Source organism: Gambusia affinis, linkage group LG18, assembly GCF_019740435.1.
Source record: "Gambusia affinis linkage group LG18, SWU_Gaff_1.0, whole genome shotgun sequence".
Taxonomy (NCBI): domain Eukaryota; kingdom Metazoa; phylum Chordata; class Actinopteri; order Cyprinodontiformes; family Poeciliidae; genus Gambusia; species Gambusia affinis.
Window position 1 is genome coordinate 18,133,801 of NC_057885.1, and position 17,210 is coordinate 18,151,010.

General features: G+C 36.6%; 2 protein-coding genes across 3 annotated transcripts; one reads left to right on the forward strand and one right to left on the reverse strand.

Annotated features, from left to right (window-relative positions):
• Positions 1-861: 861 nt before the first annotated feature.
• zgc:101765 (uncharacterized protein LOC450036 homolog) lies at positions 862-5,512 on the reverse strand. The gene is made up of 6 exons (XM_044097757.1): positions 5,433-5,512; positions 4,858-5,131; positions 4,638-4,783; positions 3,602-3,741; positions 2,524-2,682; positions 862-1,792 (listed from the first exon to the last, which is right to left on the reverse strand). The coding sequence occupies exons 2-6, from the start codon at positions 5,109-5,111 to the stop codon at positions 1,613-1,615; spliced, it is 879 nt and encodes a 292-aa protein (XP_043953692.1). The 5' UTR covers positions 5,112-5,131; positions 5,433-5,512; the 3' UTR covers positions 862-1,612.
• A 106-nt stretch (positions 5,513-5,618) lies between these two features.
• On the forward strand, positions 5,619-16,863 carry LOC122820388. 2 transcript variants are annotated; one of them, XM_044097758.1, is made up of 12 exons: positions 5,619-5,728; positions 5,848-5,964; positions 6,745-6,790; positions 6,894-6,969; positions 8,256-8,354; positions 8,550-8,566; positions 8,710-8,849; positions 11,657-11,723; positions 15,642-15,715; positions 16,182-16,225; positions 16,545-16,659; positions 16,789-16,863. In XM_044097758.1, exons 2-10 carry the CDS (start codon positions 5,864-5,866, stop codon positions 16,219-16,221), a joined length of 660 nt encoding a protein of 219 aa, XP_043953693.1. In that variant the 5' UTR covers positions 5,619-5,728; positions 5,848-5,863; the 3' UTR covers positions 16,222-16,225; positions 16,545-16,659; positions 16,789-16,863. The 2 variants fall into 2 exon arrangements, with proteins under 2 accessions (XP_043953693.1, XP_043953694.1); XM_044097759.1 differs by having other exon boundaries at positions 16,579-16,659.
• The last annotated feature ends 347 nt before the right edge of the window (positions 16,864-17,210 follow it).

A 17,210-nucleotide genomic window follows, 5' to 3' on the forward strand; every position in this document is an offset into this window, starting at 1 on the left:
TTTTGTTTAACATTTTCCTCATTTTTTGAGTAAAATAATCTGCCAATGGAACTATTATTTTTTCCTCAATATTAAGAAATTGTCTACTTAAAACAAGATCCTAAGTTTTGCTAAAAAGTTACTTTTATCTTAATTCAAGGGTACCTATATATTTACACTAGAAACTAAACAAAAAATATTTGATAAGATTTTGTGTTTTTGCAGTGAATTAAGTTTATTGCAGAATCTAAACTTCAAAAGTATGGGTTAATTTTTAGTTTCAGATAAGTTTAAATTTTTTTAAAAAAAAGATGAGTATTCTCGAGGCATCTTTTTTAAAATTATTTTTAATTTTTTGACTTGCGTGTCCTGTCCGGCAGTGTGACAGGAGTGTGACAGAATTACCGTCACCAGTGAAGCATTACAGCTTTTTCTGAACTGTATTTTCCAGACAATAAGTTGCTACTTCTTTCCCATGGTTTGAACATCGCATAAAGAGCTTAGCACAAGCTCAAGAGCGAAATATGACAACAAAAGAGAGACTGAAGTGACGCTGTTCAATTCTGACACTGAAGAAGACGACTTTAGTCTCAGGAGGAAGATGAAGACTATAACTTTTCCTGGTAAGTTACTGTATTTTCTTTTAAGCAGCTGTCTTACAGGTACTGTTTGAAAAAAACAAAAACATTTATGTATCTTACTGGTATTTCATTAAAAGTTGAAAAAGTGAAAATGTCTTGTTTCAACATGGCTACCAGTGGCTAATGGACAAGTGCTGCCATATGTGTTGGTTTTAATGTAAAATATGATGTGGGACATCTGGTTTCATATTGAGGTTAAATTGCACACAGGTGACTGTTTATTAATTAGAAAACTTCTGAAGAGAGTTTGCTACACTTTATTGAAGACATCAGAGTTACACAAATGCAAGATACACTTTTTAAATGTGTACCTGTGAAGGAAATCTATAATTATCCATCCACTTCAGATATGCACTGGTTTGTGTTGGTCAGTCATATAAAATCCAAACAAAATACAGTGAAATGAATGGCTGAAGAAAGTTAATACTGTAGCACCAAACATTTAATAAAGACACATTTAATACTACAGATAGCATAAAAATATCCAAAAAAATAACGTTTAAGGCCTCAGCTTTAACTATTAAGGATAGTTTCAAAATATTTGCTCAGCTTTGGTCCACCAACAGAAACACCCATTGGTTCTCCTGTTGGTAACAATGACAGTTGGACTTTTGTTTATTTTTAGCACACAATGTTTTCAACACATATTAGAGGTTTTTATGTCAGAACAAAGTGAGATAGCTATGAAAAAAAAAAGTTGTTATTGTTGTGAAATCAGGAAGTGATAGTGGGCGATTGGCAAATAGTTTTTCTCACAGTAAAACTGTTTCTGTGTAAATGAGAGGTGCAAACAGCAGCATTTTGTAAAAATGTGTAGATTAATCTTTTTAAAATAATTTTACCTTTAAATGTTAAAATATGTAGAAATACTGTAGATACATGGTTTAAACAGCAAACTGAAATTCAACTACGAAGCAAATATCACGTCTGGATTTTCCCTCCGTTAAGGTTTTAAAACATCTTGGCAGATCTTTCCACCCACAGCTGCTGTTTTAGGCCACCTCCGATGGATCCCAGCAGAACCTGTGACCACAGTCCAGAGCCGACAGCCGGTCCATATCCGGGTCGCTCAGGGTGAAGTCGAACACCTCGGCGTTCTGCAGTATTCGCTCTGGATTTGAGGATTTGGGGAGAACCGGGACGCCCTGCTGCACCGCCCAGCGTAACAAAACCTGGTAGGCGGCAACATAAAGAAAAAATTTTAAATACTGGCACTAAAACAGTAGCTGCGTTTAAATTATAAATGTGCACAAATCTTCTCTATATTCTGCTAATGTCATAAAAAACATAATTTTACAATCGCGCCATTTCTGTTAAATGATTAAAATTGAATTTAAATAAGCTTGTTCAAGTCATTGAAAACATGGTAGCTAAAGATGTAAACGGTTACATGAGATTTATTCATCAGCCATAGCGCTAGCGCTCATCATGCTCCAACCATGAGAGGAAATGTTGGGATGTTATTCTGGCATTGGAGCGTCAAACCCTTACATTTGACAGCGACATTTTGGGGAAATTATTGTCGATCATTTTACAGAAGAGTCATGGATTCAAAACGTTCAAATGACACAACTTTTTATAAACTGTGCAAGCGGTGTGAGCTCTGAAGGAGCCGGCATCACCTCACATTTAAAAACTACTTCCTGTTGTCGTCATCATAGTTTTGGCCAGTTGTAACATCCAGATGTTGATCGCGTGATGAGAAAAAGTTTTTCCGTTTCACTTCTGTGACATGCATCTCTGTCGATATGGCTGAAAAATCATCTCATCCCAGCTCAAAAGAGGCTTTTATCAAAAACTTGTGAGCTTTTCTCAAAACTGCTTTTTCCGTTAAGCAAATTTATCTTGTAATTTCAAGTTGTGCAGCTTTATGTTTAATGGAGACACAGTTAGTGATGTGCACCTGTGCAGGTGTGCGTTCGCAGTTCTTTGCCACCTCCAGGATCACCGGGTCAGTGAGCAGCTCTCCTTTCCCTAAAGATGAGTACGCTTGAAAACAGACACCAAACTCCTTACACAGATTCCTCAGTTCAGGCTGGCAGAGCCGCGGGTGAAACTCCACCTGCAGGAAGCAAAAATTCAGAAATAAACAGACACACTGCAAAAATACAAAACATTACTGAGTATTTTTGCTCTACTTAGCATATTTGAAATAAGTCAAAACTAACTTAGAAGTAACTTTTCAGGAACAAATGTTAGCATGTTTTAAGTAAATAATTCCTTAATATTGAAAAAGTACTATTGTAGAGTAGAACAAGACATTTTTCCCAACTATAATATCTTAAATTAACAGCCTAAGCCATTTCTTGCTAAAAAAATTACTTTGGCCATTATTTTATCAAAACAGCTGTAAGAATATCTTGTTCTACTGGTAGATAATTTCACTTATCACTAGTTCTTTGTTCTCTGCTACTGTACAGAGTCCGTCATGCTAAGGCTAGTTAGCATGGCCACCGATGACGACAGATCAACGGTTTTACTGTAATGGTACTTTGTTTCTCCATCATTAGCACATTTAGTGGCGCGTTCATGATGACGACTGACAGCACTAAGACCCTCCTCCTGATTCTGATTGGTTGTTTTTGGTCGGGAGCTGTGCATTTCTTGAAACTGTGATGGTAGCTCTGGGAGGAAGTGGAGGAGATGATTTTTTTTCTCATATTATGCTGTCATGACATGGTGACAGTTCCAACAAATATGTAAAAAACTTCTTTTTTTTTTTTTTTTATAAAAGTTACATAACCCAGCTTTAATACTCAAATATCATGAAGTTCAGCCAGCAGCTAAAGCTTGGACCAAACGACCTGCCTGAAAGATTAAGGTGTTGGAATGGCCTAGTCCAAGTTCAGAAATCAATCCTGGTTTGAAATGCAGCAGAGAGAACAAAGGAGAGCTGAACGATGTGAGAGACTGACAGTCATGCAGAAATCCGCTGTGATTAAAGGCTAATGCATAATGGGGGTATATCTGATGTGTCCTACCTGTAAGACTGCAGGAGGGACTTTACAGCTTTGCATCAGAGCGCTCATGTGTGCTGGTGTGTAGTTGGAGACTCCAATGGCTCTCAGCTTCCCCTGACCATGCAGCTCCTCCAGACTAGCCCAACTCTGAGCTCGGTTACCTGGAATCAAACGTTACATCATCCTGTTTCACAAAGCCTTCATCTATATTTTAGTGAGCAAACATGAGAGGTCAGTGTTATTCAGTGAACACAGTACATAATGCACTAATCATTCAGCAAACCTGGAAATAAAAAACACTTTAACCACTGAGATATTAATTCATACTATATTAAAGTGAAATGAGAGCTGATCTCCAGCGTAAAATCTTAATTACAAAAGTTAAGAGTAAAAATATGTCGGTGAAAAACTAAAAACAACCACTATGAAGAATCTGTAAGAGCCATAGGTTATCCTGATATAAATTGAATTAGTTATTTTTCTTTTTGAAGCCTTAAGGTTTTGCTAACTGGACCTTTGTGATTAAAAATGTCTACATCAATCAGGCTTTATTGGTCAAGTCAAATCAAATTTATTTATAGAACACATGTCAGCAACAAGGCATTTCAAAGTGATTTACATCATAAAAACATAAAGCAACCAATTGTGAAACAAGCAGTAAACATTAAATTTAGTCAAATTCAATAGTCAAAATAATCATGCAAATGAACATTGATCAATATAAATATCTATTGATCAATATTCCACATACTATTAGTCAATGGCAACTCTAATCACTAATTTTTTAAGAAACCCGGTGTTTGATGCCAATACAAGAAAACAACCACAAATAAAGAACATTTATGTCCAACACCAAACACTCAAAAACAATGACCAAGCTGTGCTCTAGTAGTAATTTGTGTTGGACTAGCATATAGAATCATTATAAAATATTTTAAAGTTGGTGGTTGCAATGTGACAAAAGTTGAGAGAGCCAGAGTGGAAATAAAAGCATTGCACTAGATTGCAATAAAATGTTATTTTTCCAAGGAAAACAATAGTATGATCTGTCCTATACCTGGGTTGCAGTCGTCAGCCACTGGCAGTCCTTGAGTACCGGGCCAGTGGATCAGGTAGAGGTCAATGTACTCCAAGTCCAGCTGGGACAAACTGTGGAGAGCTCCCTCCATCGCCCTCATACCTTGATCCTTAGGGCCCAGCTTACTGCAACAAAACAGAGAGGAAAGGACATTACACGCAATGTAAACAATTAACTACAGAAGAAAAAAAATAACTACCTGGTTATGAACACATCCTCTCTAGTCAAGCCATGTTTTGGAAGAAGTTCTCTCAGAGCTTTGCCTAAGTCAGCTTCATTGCGATAGACCGCTGCACTGTCGAAGGATCTGTATCCAGCAGCCAGAGCAGCATCCACAGCCTGATAAACATCTGCAGGGCCACAAAGCTTGTAGGTCCCAAGACCCAGCAGAGGCATCTGAAGCCCGGTGTTCAGGGCAACAGAATGTGAAGAAGAGACGGGCATGGGAGACATCTAATGCTGAAAACGCAGCTCTATCAATGATGAAGAAACATACGGGGCATGGCAATTAAACACGAGAATAAAATGGTGCAAAAATAACATTAACGCATTGTAAATGTAAGAGTTATAGCAAAGTATAAGAGCTGAACATAAAGCTGTAAACACCATTCAGTAATTACAGTTAAATGATCGGTATACGCTTAAAATTATCATAAACATCACAGTGTTAACTAATCTCTGTTGAACAAATTTAAGATAAAATAACATCAACCCCAAACTATTCACTTTTAACAAGGAACAGCAGAAAATATCAACTAGACAATAAAAATCTACCTTGCACAACGCTAACAACGTGCAAAAAACTTCCTGTTATCAGCTGGCAGTCATATGACACACAATTGGGCGGTTTTTTGCCGTCACCATAGTGACATCTGCCTTGGCGCCGCTGATTGGATGACGACGAAGCCAATCAGAGCAGCGCAACTGATTTAGAGGCGGGAATAAAGACACGAGAAACTGGTTTGATTGACGGGCAGGTTGTTAACCGTTGACGTCCTGCCGCCTGCCGGAGATTGAAGTCGCAACAGTGAAGACAAATTTGAGGACGCCATTTTTCTGCTGCTATTACGGTAATTAGAAGACAGTTAGAATGGGAGTTTATTTACAAAACCACTTGATAACAAGTTGAACAATTCTTTTAAAAATGCGTTAAAAGTTTAAAAACTGTTTGTACGTTATCTAATTTCAGTTACGGCAGGTCAGAGATGGCGCTGCGGCCCTTTTCTTTCCCATCCCCAGAAACTCGCTTCTTTACAGCTGATAGTTTAATCTACAAGTTCAAGATTAGAGGAGGAAACAGCTTCAGGCAAGGCAGATATTCATGTTTTTACATTATTCTCGCAACCTTCGGAGGTTTGAGAGAAAATCACAACCTTTTAACAGAAGGGAAAGTAACTCTGATGTCTTTGTTGACTCGGAGCCAGAGCTACAAATATTCTGTCGGTTATCCATATGTGTGTTTTCTAATTTCTTTTTGTGAATGTCATCATTATTGATTTACGTCTTAACCGTATATCGAAGATATACATGCATTTTCTGATAGTTAACCACTTCAATGGCAATTTTAGCGATTAACTGCCTCTTTTTTTTAGTTTACCCACATGTAATTTTCTATATTGCTAGGTTTTGAGTTGGATTTTTATTTATTTACAAATGATCAGAAACTCTAAATTTGACCATTTAAATTATTTTCTTGCAAAACCCTTAAAAAAATATCAAATGCTAATTTTTATTCTCTAGTCAGATATTTTCAAATTTGATTTGTTTTGTTTTTTTGTTTTGGGTGTAGTTCTTGAGCTTGGCAGGAATACTTTTGTTAATGCAATGTTTGGATGGTGGGCTAAAAAGAATAAATGTAATGCTCACAAATTACTTGCACAGATTACGGGCCACTGGTGGAAATGTGTTTCTATAACTTTTAAAATGTATTTTTACAAATTCTTTCTAGATTTTATTTCATGCTTTTATGTTTTATATTCATGTTATGTTTAGGGTGTCAAAATCGACTTTTTTGTGTTTTTATTGTCCTGAGTCTGTTATTAAAGTTATTTGTATTTGTGATGTGCATTTTTTTTTATATACTCAGTGAAGATGAGATTTTACAAGAAGGAGGTTTTGATAAAGAACTGGAGGTAATTACTGAGGCTTTGTCATTGCCAGTTAAAATTTTATAAAATTTTTTTTCATCTGTGTATGTTTCTTCTTCTTACCCTGTCTCATATTTTGTGTTTACAGGAAATTGTCAGAGCGGTCCTTGGCAACTTGGACTGCCTCCAGCCCTTCTCCACTCAACATTTCATCATTTTTCCTTGTATCCTTTCCTTTACTTTATTCGCCCATCATTGTCTTAATATATATCACCCCATTTAGTCAGTGTTTGGTCTGTTAACCTGAAATTGGCTCATCAACAGTTACATGGGTCTTCCTTTGTATAAAACTTGTGATTTTGGTCTGCTGTTTGCATCTACTATAGGAAACTACCTAAAAAATAGAGTTTCTATACTCTCAGAGACTATTTGGTATGGAATTGGATTAAAGTAGTTTACAGAAACTGGAAAAGAAAATCAAGTATGAAAATATTTTATTTTCAGATTTTGTTCCTTGTTACATTGTCAAAATGATAATTATGAGAGCTTCAAAAAGTAAGTTCCCCCTACCAGTGTCATTATACTGGTTTTTAAATAAAAGTTGTGTTAAAAAAGTGTTCAAATTCAAATTGAAAAAATTTGTATTAATCCCAAAGGTAAATTAAATAAATAAACAACCGAACTATTTAAATTCAATAGTTGTGTTCATCCAAGCAGCTCTCCATGTACCAATCTGTATATCCGACCTCCCGTCCGTCTGTCTGTTTGGAACCATGCATCCATATCTCTGTCAGTTTGACATTTCATCCATCAGTCTGATCACTCATCTGTCAGTCCAACCATTTATCTATCAATTCAACCACTCCAACCACACAACAGGACTGGAGGTTACTGAAAATCTAATAATGTCTCTTGTCAATATTATTGGACAAGTATTCCGATGAGAATACCTTTTGCAATATATGAAGAATTTTTCTCATCTGTACCTCCTATGCTCTGTGACCTTTAGCCTTTTAGGCATTTACTGCAGTGAGACTCTCTCTAAATGGCTAAATATTACATTAGCATGAATAATGAAAATTCATAATACTTGGAGTCATTTGTAAATAGTTAAAATAACACTTCCATACTACAATGCATTTCAAAATCCTCATTAACTAGTTTGCGACTCTTCTAAGGTTAAAATCTATTAAAATAATTAAGAATACTGGCGTGATATTAATTAATCAAATAATAACATTGTTATGATGTAAGCTAATTAAAAGACAGTAGGTATGTTAAATCCATACAGTAGTTTAGGAGTGATGAAGCATCTGGTGTTCACATGTTGGTATGGGGCCCCAAATAAACATCTTAGGGCCCCAAAAGGGTTTGGGTCGGCCCTGCTTGGAATATGTTAGCCAACAATTACCGTATTGCACTTAAAACAGTCCTTTGTGGTATGAATACTGCACACACTGTTACTGTCAGCCATCCATCACCTAAATGTTTTCTTGACTTTGCCTTCCAGACAAAAAGAGCTGGGGGAAAGTGTGCAAACACGATGCGAAGAAGCTGTCATACTATCCCTTTGCTATCATCCTCTACCTGGAGAAGAACACGTTCAGAGGTGAGAATGGATGCAGCATCTGTTTGATAAGCAGACAGTATCACTGCTAAAAAACGAAGGTTTATTTATCTGCTAGTGGAGATTTAGAGCAATTAAGACGTAGATGAAGAAGTGATCACAAGCTTTTAGGCAAGCTGGACATGATAAGGAGCAAATTAAAGATCCTCTAATGTGGAAATATTTATCTTGTTTCAGGGAATCAAAGAGAGAAGGTGAGTTATTCTTTCTTATTCCCTAAAGACAAACTGTAAAGCCTTAGGCCTTTGTAAAGCCGATTTTGTGTAATATTAAAGCTATCTACCCTGAAGTAAGTTTATATAAAAAAGAGCTTTTAAGTTTTGTATTTTTATTTTAGATCAAGGAAATGCAGCTCATTCCCACTTTTTCTGATGAGCCAAGGCCAAAGCGCAGCCGCGGGGACTCACCACTAGAGGACGCCATTATTAAACAATTAATGAAAGACATGGAGGCTGAAGGCAGCAAATCAATGACAGGGTGAGTACATGAAGATGAGTTATATTCATATTAGAGTTACACAAGCTTGAGGTTGGATTAATATTTAGCAAATTAGCCTTTCTTAGGGTTGGTATGCTATTGATAATGCATCTTTTTTTGGAAGAATGGTAAAAGAGTTTCATATTTATATCTATAAAAGACATGTTTAGCTGAGAATTTCTGTATCAGAAGCTTGTAGTCAGTTATATCAGTGATATAATTTGTTTAGCATTCCTGCAAACATATCAGGCTTTATGCAACAGAACAAAGTTCTTCTACAGCTCAAGTTTTTTGAGTTCCTTTAGCAGATTTTACTCTTAAAAATCAGATAATTTAACTTTGAAACAAGCCAAAAATTCTATCAGAATATTTAGAATATAACTTTTTTTTTTTCCAAATATTTCCCCAATTTCACCTGTAAATTGTGTTCTGTGGATTTCATTCCAACACAATTCAGTCTGTCATCCTCAGACCAACTTGCAAGCATGTAAATCTGGTCGTATTTTATTTAGCACTTATTTACGTTTCTGGAGTTACGTGGTTGATTGTGTCGAGTTGCTGAGTTTGCAGCAACTGCTCTGTTTTACAGAAGGAAACCTCCAGTATGAGCAGCAACCTGGTGTGACAAACAGAAGTTTTATACAGCAGGAAAGACACAAAGAACAGAAAAAAACAAAGAAGTATTTAGTCTGGAATACTTTCTATTGGAAAAGAAAGGCAGTTTTTATATTACAGCTCCACAATAAACACAGAACTAAGCCCCCAGTCAATCCAAACTTTTCTCGTTTTTACTCATTTTCGGCTCCTGTGAAACACTTTGTGCTATTTAAATAAAGTGACTTTACCAACCAGCACATACAGATACTTTTGTCTTTTCACATCATACTAGGTGAGATCACAGCGGCTCATACTGCTGTGATTACTGAATCAAAGAGGCGTAGATTACGGTACTGATCCGGGACTGATCTCTGTGTTGCAACCCTCACTCAAGCTGTCCAAATGGATTCAGTGCTTTCAAAACAAGCAAAGTCGTTGCAAATTATCCTCAAAGTTTTTTATCTATATCAAATTCAACAGATTTCTCAGATTAGGTGGAGAATGGAGGATGGTACGATGGCCTGAGCTGCTGCTGTACATTACACAAACCCTGGGTTAGGCCTCACAGTTGATAGTGGTTATGGGTTTATTGCTGAGTAAATATAGTTGCATGTTTCAGCAGATATAAAAACTAACAATGAACAAAAATGCAATGACATAGAGGCAAATTTTATCCTACTTTTAGATAGGTTTACAGTGTTAGATTCTCAGTTTGTGCCCTGTCAGAGATTGAAAAACCACTCAACTATAAAAATATAATAAAAATCTAAACATTTAGTACATATTTGAGTTTATGTATTACTTATAAGTTTCCTGCTCTTTTATAACACCAGAACAGCATGCTGGTTACATCATCAAACAGCATCTCAAAGGCTTTGGTACACTCATTCATTGTAATTATCAGAGTTTTACTCACACACGAACGCTCTTCAGCAGTTCTCACAGATATGAAAGAGACTAGAGGCGAGCGGGCGCCACATCAATCACTCTGGCAGTCCGATCAGTGGGGCGTAAACGATTATTTCGATTGTGCATACACACATGAAAAAGGTTTTTTCCTGACTTTAGATTGTATTTCACTTACATAAACAGAATCCTCTACACTTGATGAGCATTGCACAAGCTTAGATGCACAAACTGTGTAAACATCCTAAAACACAAAAGGGCCGGGAGCATCAGATTTCGCTGGTAATCTTTGAGCTGTTCTCACAGATTAAAACCCAGAGATGAGAGTTTAAGCTACAATAACAGCATATCAGTGCGGCATCTACAGCTGTCAGTGTTCAGCTCTCAATGGTTTCTTACAAGCTGCTTCACAGCTATGTATTTATGTCTGAGTATGTCTACATGATGGCCTGCAGCGAGGATTTATTTAATTTTTTTGTGCTTAACCAGAGGTGGAAAAAGTAGAAAATAATGTATTGAAGTAAAAATACAGTTAGTTTGATATTTATTCTTAAGTAAAGTTACTAGTGTGAAATGTGGCTTAAATTAAAAAGTAAAAAGTACCTCACTAAAATTTTACTTTAAATAAAAGTTATTTTTTTATGAGCAGAAGAAAGTTCTGCTCTTGGATTTTAGAAAAGGAAAAAAGAACATATTGGTGTCAATTTTAATTAAAGGAGAATTTTGACATGAATATTTGGGAGTTATGTTTAATTTTAAATGTAAATGTATTAAAACGTAATAAAATCATGGCATAAAAGCTTGAGAAAAAGAGTCTTCAGATTTTTAAAATTCTCTCTTGTATCTTGCTTCGTATAAAAACATTACTTTAATTATCTTTAATATAATTCCCATATGATGACAGTAAAATAAGGCTGCACAGTTTGGTAGAGCTGCTGCCTTGCAGCAAGAAGGTCCTGGGTTCGATTCCCGGCCCGGGATCTTTCTGCATGGAGTTTGCATGTTCTCCCTGTGCATGGTGGGTTCTCTCTGGGTTCTCCGGCTTCCTCCCACAGTCCAAAAACATGACTGTCAGGTTAATTGGTCTCTCTAAATTCTCCCTAGGTGTGAGTGTGTGTGTGAATGGTTGTGTGTCCTGTATGTCTCTGTGTTGCCCTGCCCTCTGTTTTGCGCCTCTCGCCCGGAACGTAGCTGGAGATTGGCACCAGCAACCCTCCTGACCCCCTTAGGGACAAGGGTGAACAGAAAATGGATGGATGACAGTAAAATAAGGTATTTTACAAAACGTTGCGTCTATTTTGCAGGATGGTGGAGTTGGAGCATCAGCACACAGTGAAGGAGGCAGCGCAGGATTTAGCAACTACTGAAGAGGTAAAACTTTTTACTAAAGGGCATTTATTGTATAAAATTTACATTTTGCATGCTTTTGTGCTTCCATTTGGGTTTGAACTGCTTCTAAAAAATTGCCCAAATGCTTAAAGAAAACACCCAGCTCTATTTCTGGCAGTAAATTAATGTCTTTTGTGTCTAAAAAATGAACCATTTCAAAAACCTCTTAAATGTAACAACACAAATCAGAAGGCACTGCGTTGTTACCTAGCAACCCCAGCTTGGCTTCCCTTGCAACCTAAGCTGAGTTCCAGCATGTTTGGTCAGCTGATTTTAATGCTGTATGCGCTGGACAATGGCAGCTGAAAAAGACAAGACAAAACCAAATCCTGCACTTGTTGGTGGTGCAGGAGGCTCCACTTTTGCTTTTCAAAGATGTACGGTTGTGTGATTGCACATCTGTTTGCAGTCATTTTTATATGCGAGTGAAAACATTGAGTTGGGGGTCGTGGCCAGCAGTAGCTTATTAGGACTTAAAGTGACAGGACGCCCTAAGACAGCTCATTCTGAAATTAGCTCAAAAAAGGCAGAACTGAAAAATATAATCTCCTTATCTAAGAATCATTTTGTGCAGAAAATGTATTAAACACATTTTGTATAGCCCTTACTTTTTCAAGGAAGCATAATACCCTTAATCTCAAATTAAAATTATTTTAATTTATATACTTAGAAAATATTCATCTGCCAGTTTCATTCTCATATCCCTTTTTAATTTCGCATCTAACCCATTTAGATGTAAAAATAGAAGCACACGTAGCATCGCCGTCTTCCTTACAACCTCAGGCAAGCTGCACTGACAGATGGGATAACGAGGGCGATTATGGTTAATAATGGCATTACATCAGGTTGTATGAGTAAATGTGTGATTATGTGTACGTGAGCGTTTCTGCTGATTGTGCTTCAGTTTGATTAGCAACTAAGTCCCCAAATTACCCTCCTCTGCTGCCGTAATGCCCTCGGCCTTTTGTCTCACCTGGTCCTTTGTTCTTCCACTCGTCCACTTTGACTTTTTTCTCCCTTTGCTGTGCTTAGTTTGTTCTCAACATTTGCTACAGGTAGAAAAAAATATTTTGAAACTGTCAGTGGCGGTATAAATCTTCAAGCTTTTAGAAGGGTTCAGTTTGGACAGCATGTTCTGTACAAAGTGTGCCCTTCTCTCACGGAGCTCATCATGACACGTGTGATGAACATTTTCATGGAGCTTCTCATTTATCAGAGTTCCTGGAGGTTGGTTAATGTATTTCACAGGTTTGGAGAAGAACAGGAGTAGGCTTGTCACAATAACAAATTTTGTTGGACGATAAATTGCCCCAGAAGTGAATGTGATAAACGATATTGTTGCTTTGAGACCATTTGAAGTAATGTAATGGTATATATAATGCAAGAACACACTGTCAAAGGCCAATAGACTTTGGAAGTTGAAGACAGTTTAGATATCCACAATAAATAAACAAGACAACAGTAACAACTAATAAAATGAATTATTACATTTCTGTAAATAAAATTGTCCTTCAAAAATGGTATTAGCTGAGACTAAAACATTAAACGGAAAATCTTTGTGGTAGAAAGAACGAGAGAAAAGAGAAAAATGATAATGCAAATGGAAATAAATAATTTTAATTTATCACTTGATTAATTGATTTAATGCTCATTGTGCTAGGCCTACACAGGAGAATAAGAGAGTATAAGGAAATAATTGTATTTTCTGACTAGGCCTGTCGCGATAAACAATAAATCAATTAATCGTATGATAAATTAAAACTATCGACATAATTTTAATTATTGGCATTATCATCTCTTCCAGCCTTTTTCTTTTTCTGTTGATGACACTGAATGAAAAAAGGCTCAACTCCGCTGCTCTCCACTGATCCTCCCTTCCTCATTTCCTTAGTGTAATGTCCAGTTCACACTACACCATCTTAGAGCTGTCGGCCCATCTTCAAAACCTGAGAGACCACACATTAGCCGACAGAAATCCTAGGTATAACGGTTCGTTCGGGTTTCATCGTGCCGTGTGGTGTCCAACATTGGACACATAATAATGGCTACAAGTAAAGTTAACTAATTTTAAAACCAGGCATTAATCAATACTTTACTACAATCTACCTGCAAAGCATGTGGCTCTAGTGTCAGCGTAACGTCCTGACTGAATGAAAATCATTAGAACCGATTTATGTCACGTTAACGAAGAACAGCTGAAAAGTTACCGGGTTCATCAACGTAGCGATTTCACTCCAACTCCTCCCCTCGTCATTTCTCTATTCTTTGCACCAAATGTTTTATAAACATTAATGTTGTTTCCACATATCTTCTCCAATGTCCGCTGGACTTCGGGTTGTGCCGTGTCAGCTGTTTGGGATTCCCCTCTGTAATTTCCCCTCAGAAAGCAGGAAGAGAATCCGCGCTTTCTGTCACATTCAACAGGCTGGTTAACGATCCCAGTCGGGGAAAACCCCAGATATAGATCGGCGCCAAGACGATCTACCGTAACACACCACACACTACAGGATGATCACAAGCGACAATCTTAGAACGATCAACGTTCTATGATTGTCATAAGGGGAAAATGTAGGTGTGAACTAACGTGTAGTGTGAACTATTGCATCAGGTAGTCGAATGTGCCCATCTTCTCTATTTAAATCTAATGATTACTGAAGGGCACTAGAGTATACAGACTTTATAATTTGCACTCTTTTGGTTGAATGCAGTATTTGTTGTTTTTATTCAAGAACATTTTTGTTAATGGAGACTGAGAATCCATTTTATTTTTGTTTTTGGTTGTTTTGTTTATCAGTTCCAGTGTTGGGTGTTCTTTTGAACATAAAGTGTATCTACCTTTGGCAGAAAATCGCATGCATTATTATGTCATTTCCATTAAATCAGTGTAAAAAGGTCTTCAAACAATATTATCGTCTATCACAAAAGTTTATAGACAATTAATTTCTCAGCAAAATTTGTTATCGTGACAGGCCTACAATCAACACTTCAAAATAAAAAAGGGTGGGAAATAAAATCAACATTAAAGACATAAAGTTTCAGGAAATTAACTCTTCAAAGTAGCAGGAGGCTTCAAATTAACCCGTAATTCATGTTCATTTTGAAAAACTTTAGAATTTCACTGCTTCTGTCAAGATCATGTAACTTTTTCTTACATTGATGAAAACTCAACATTATGTGTGGCTGGTTAGCTCAGTTGGTCGGAGTAGGGTACATATAATACCAAGGTCATGGGTTCAATCTCCACACTTGCCAACTGAAATATAAAGTCTTCAGGAAATCAATTCTTCAAAATAGCAGGAGGCTGTATATTAAACCATTACGCACATTGATTTTGAAAAACAATAGAGTATGAGCTCCTTACTCAAATCTTCATTGTGGGAAGATCATGTAAGTTTTTTAAATCCATGGAAGCTCAACATTATGAGTAACCTTGTATTTAAGAAAACTTTGTCCAGCTGGGTTAGCTCAGCTGGACAGGTGTGGAGCTGATAACGCTAAGGTAAGTGGTTCAATTCCCTTACTGGTCAATGGAAATCTAAAGTCTTTCAGACAAACAATACTTCAAAATTAAAAAGGGTTTATTATATTGACGAAGACGCAAGATTATGTATGGCTGGTTAGCTCAGGTGGTCGGAGCGTGGTACTCATAAAGTGAGTGAGTTACTTGGTTCCACCACCCTAACTTAGCTGGAGGTTGAGCAGCTAACACCGTTTCTCTGCCTACATCTCCCAGAATGGTGTGCGGTTCTGGATCGGATTTTTAATTATCGGACATTCAATCAGATTTAATTTCTTTTGATATTGATTACGTGTCTACCAGGATATAATGGTATTGATTTATTGTCCAGCCTTAGAATAGGTGGTTCTTCAACTGCTTAATGAGTTTGATTTCTTCCTCAGCCTCAGATGACACAGTTCACAGCAGAGAATGACAGGATGCCCGAGAAACCAGGGATTCTCAAGCAACTCATCAGGTTGGTCAATCAATTTGACAATAAATAAACGTCATTAGACATCAAAAGCTTATGACAAGTTTCATAAGTTGCTGACCTATGTAGTTTTTTAATTCAACTTCCAACATTAGTGGAGTCTGGTAGGCAACCGATGCTCCTCCTGTAATCACACCACAGCTTCGTTGACTTTCATGGCCAAAGCTGAAGCAAGAGCTGAATTGTACTGTACAAGTCCAAGAGAGAAGTTGAGAGATTACACAGTGTTGGGGAAATCCAGCTATTATCTGCAGACTTTTTAATATTCCTCTGACACGTCTGGTGAGACAGATGCCAGATATCCTCAGGCACATTTAGGAATGTCAAGTCTATGTATGGCGTAAGCTTGCAGTTCAGGCTCAGAGGAAAAAACAATAGCTGCAATATGAAAAAAGTAACTTTTTATGGACTGTTCAGTTTGTATTCTTCTCTCTCTTTCTCCCTTTTGCAGAAAGGTCTTCCCGTTCATCTTCAGACCTCCTGAAGATTAAACAGGTGATTTTTACAAGTGTACTCCTACACAGTACTTTACTCAGTTCATCATGCTAAAAGCTTGGCTACGTTTAAAACCAGAACACAAAATGATTGAAGCTTCTTTAATTTTAGTGCAACAGAAAACAAAACCACACCAAAACAATGAATGACAGCCTGCTTAAATAAGAAGGCAACTGAATTGGGAAAAAGCATTACAGGGAATACACAACTGAAAAATGATCAACAAAACAAGAATATTTCCTTTAAATGCATATCTAATGAAACATTTACAAATCAGGTCAACAGAATATATTTTAATTCCAATAATTACTCAACATAGAAACACACCACTAATCCATTCCCTGGTGGTGCAGACCCAGAACTAATAACTGTGCACAATCCACCTGTGGAACGTTTTACCTGTGCACAACTGCTGCGAGAGAAAAATGGCAGAGGTGAGTATTCACAACAAATTGAACTGTTATATTTTACTTCCTTAATGTTTTAAATTTATGTAATTATGGTTTAAACAATAATTCAATGAAATACTTAAAATTTAAATGACCAATTTTACCTTTTTACAGAACATGCTATGATGAGGCCTAATAAAGAAGCCAGACCAAGAAGCCAAATAACCTAATTATAATCTGTTAATTGTTGTCCTGTGTTTTCTTTCACTAACATTTCATTAACTATAAGTATAAGAGTTCATTGTTACACAAACAACATCACAACGAGTAGTTGATGAAGAATAGGCAAATATTTATTTAAAGGAAGTAGGTAGTGCATTATTTTGTTTAATTTACCATTTCCAACAGTCTTTGTTTAATTTACAGATATTATTTACAAATGGTCATTTAAGTTCAGATTTATAATAAATAGATTTTCTACATTCTTTTGGTCTCCGGTTTTGTGTAATGGTTATTGCAATATAAAATATCCTCAGTATTTGACCATTTTATGTGATTTGTACTGATTTATTTTACCCAGTTAGCAGAGAGGTGAA

What these genes read in the sequence shown, in the direction of transcription:
- zgc:101765 (XM_044097757.1), bottom strand. Translation starts at nt 5,111, where the DNA reads ATGTCTCCCATGCCCGTCTCTTCTTCACATTCTGTTGCCCTGAACACC. An exon ending in GGCTGACGACTGCAACCCAG is followed by an intron (nt 3,742 to 4,637) that starts GTATAGGACAGA and finishes GTTTGATTCCAG; the next exon opens with GTAACCGAGCTCAGAGTTGG. An exon ending in TCCCTCCTGCAGTCTTACAG is followed by an intron (nt 2,683 to 3,601) that starts GTAGGACACATC and finishes TGCTTCCTGCAG; the next exon opens with GTGGAGTTTCACCCGCGGCT.
- LOC122820388 (XM_044097758.1), top strand. Translation starts at nt 5,864, where the DNA reads ATGGCGCTGCGGCCCTTTTCTTTCCCATCCCCAGAAACTCGCTTCTTT. An exon ending in GGCAGCAAATCAATGACAGG is followed by an intron (nt 8,850 to 11,656) that starts GTGAGTACATGA and finishes TCTATTTTGCAG; the next exon opens with GATGGTGGAGTTGGAGCATC. An exon ending in ATTCTCAAGCAACTCATCAG is followed by an intron (nt 15,716 to 16,181) that starts GTTGGTCAATCA and finishes TCCCTTTTGCAG; the next exon opens with AAAGGTCTTCCCGTTCATCT.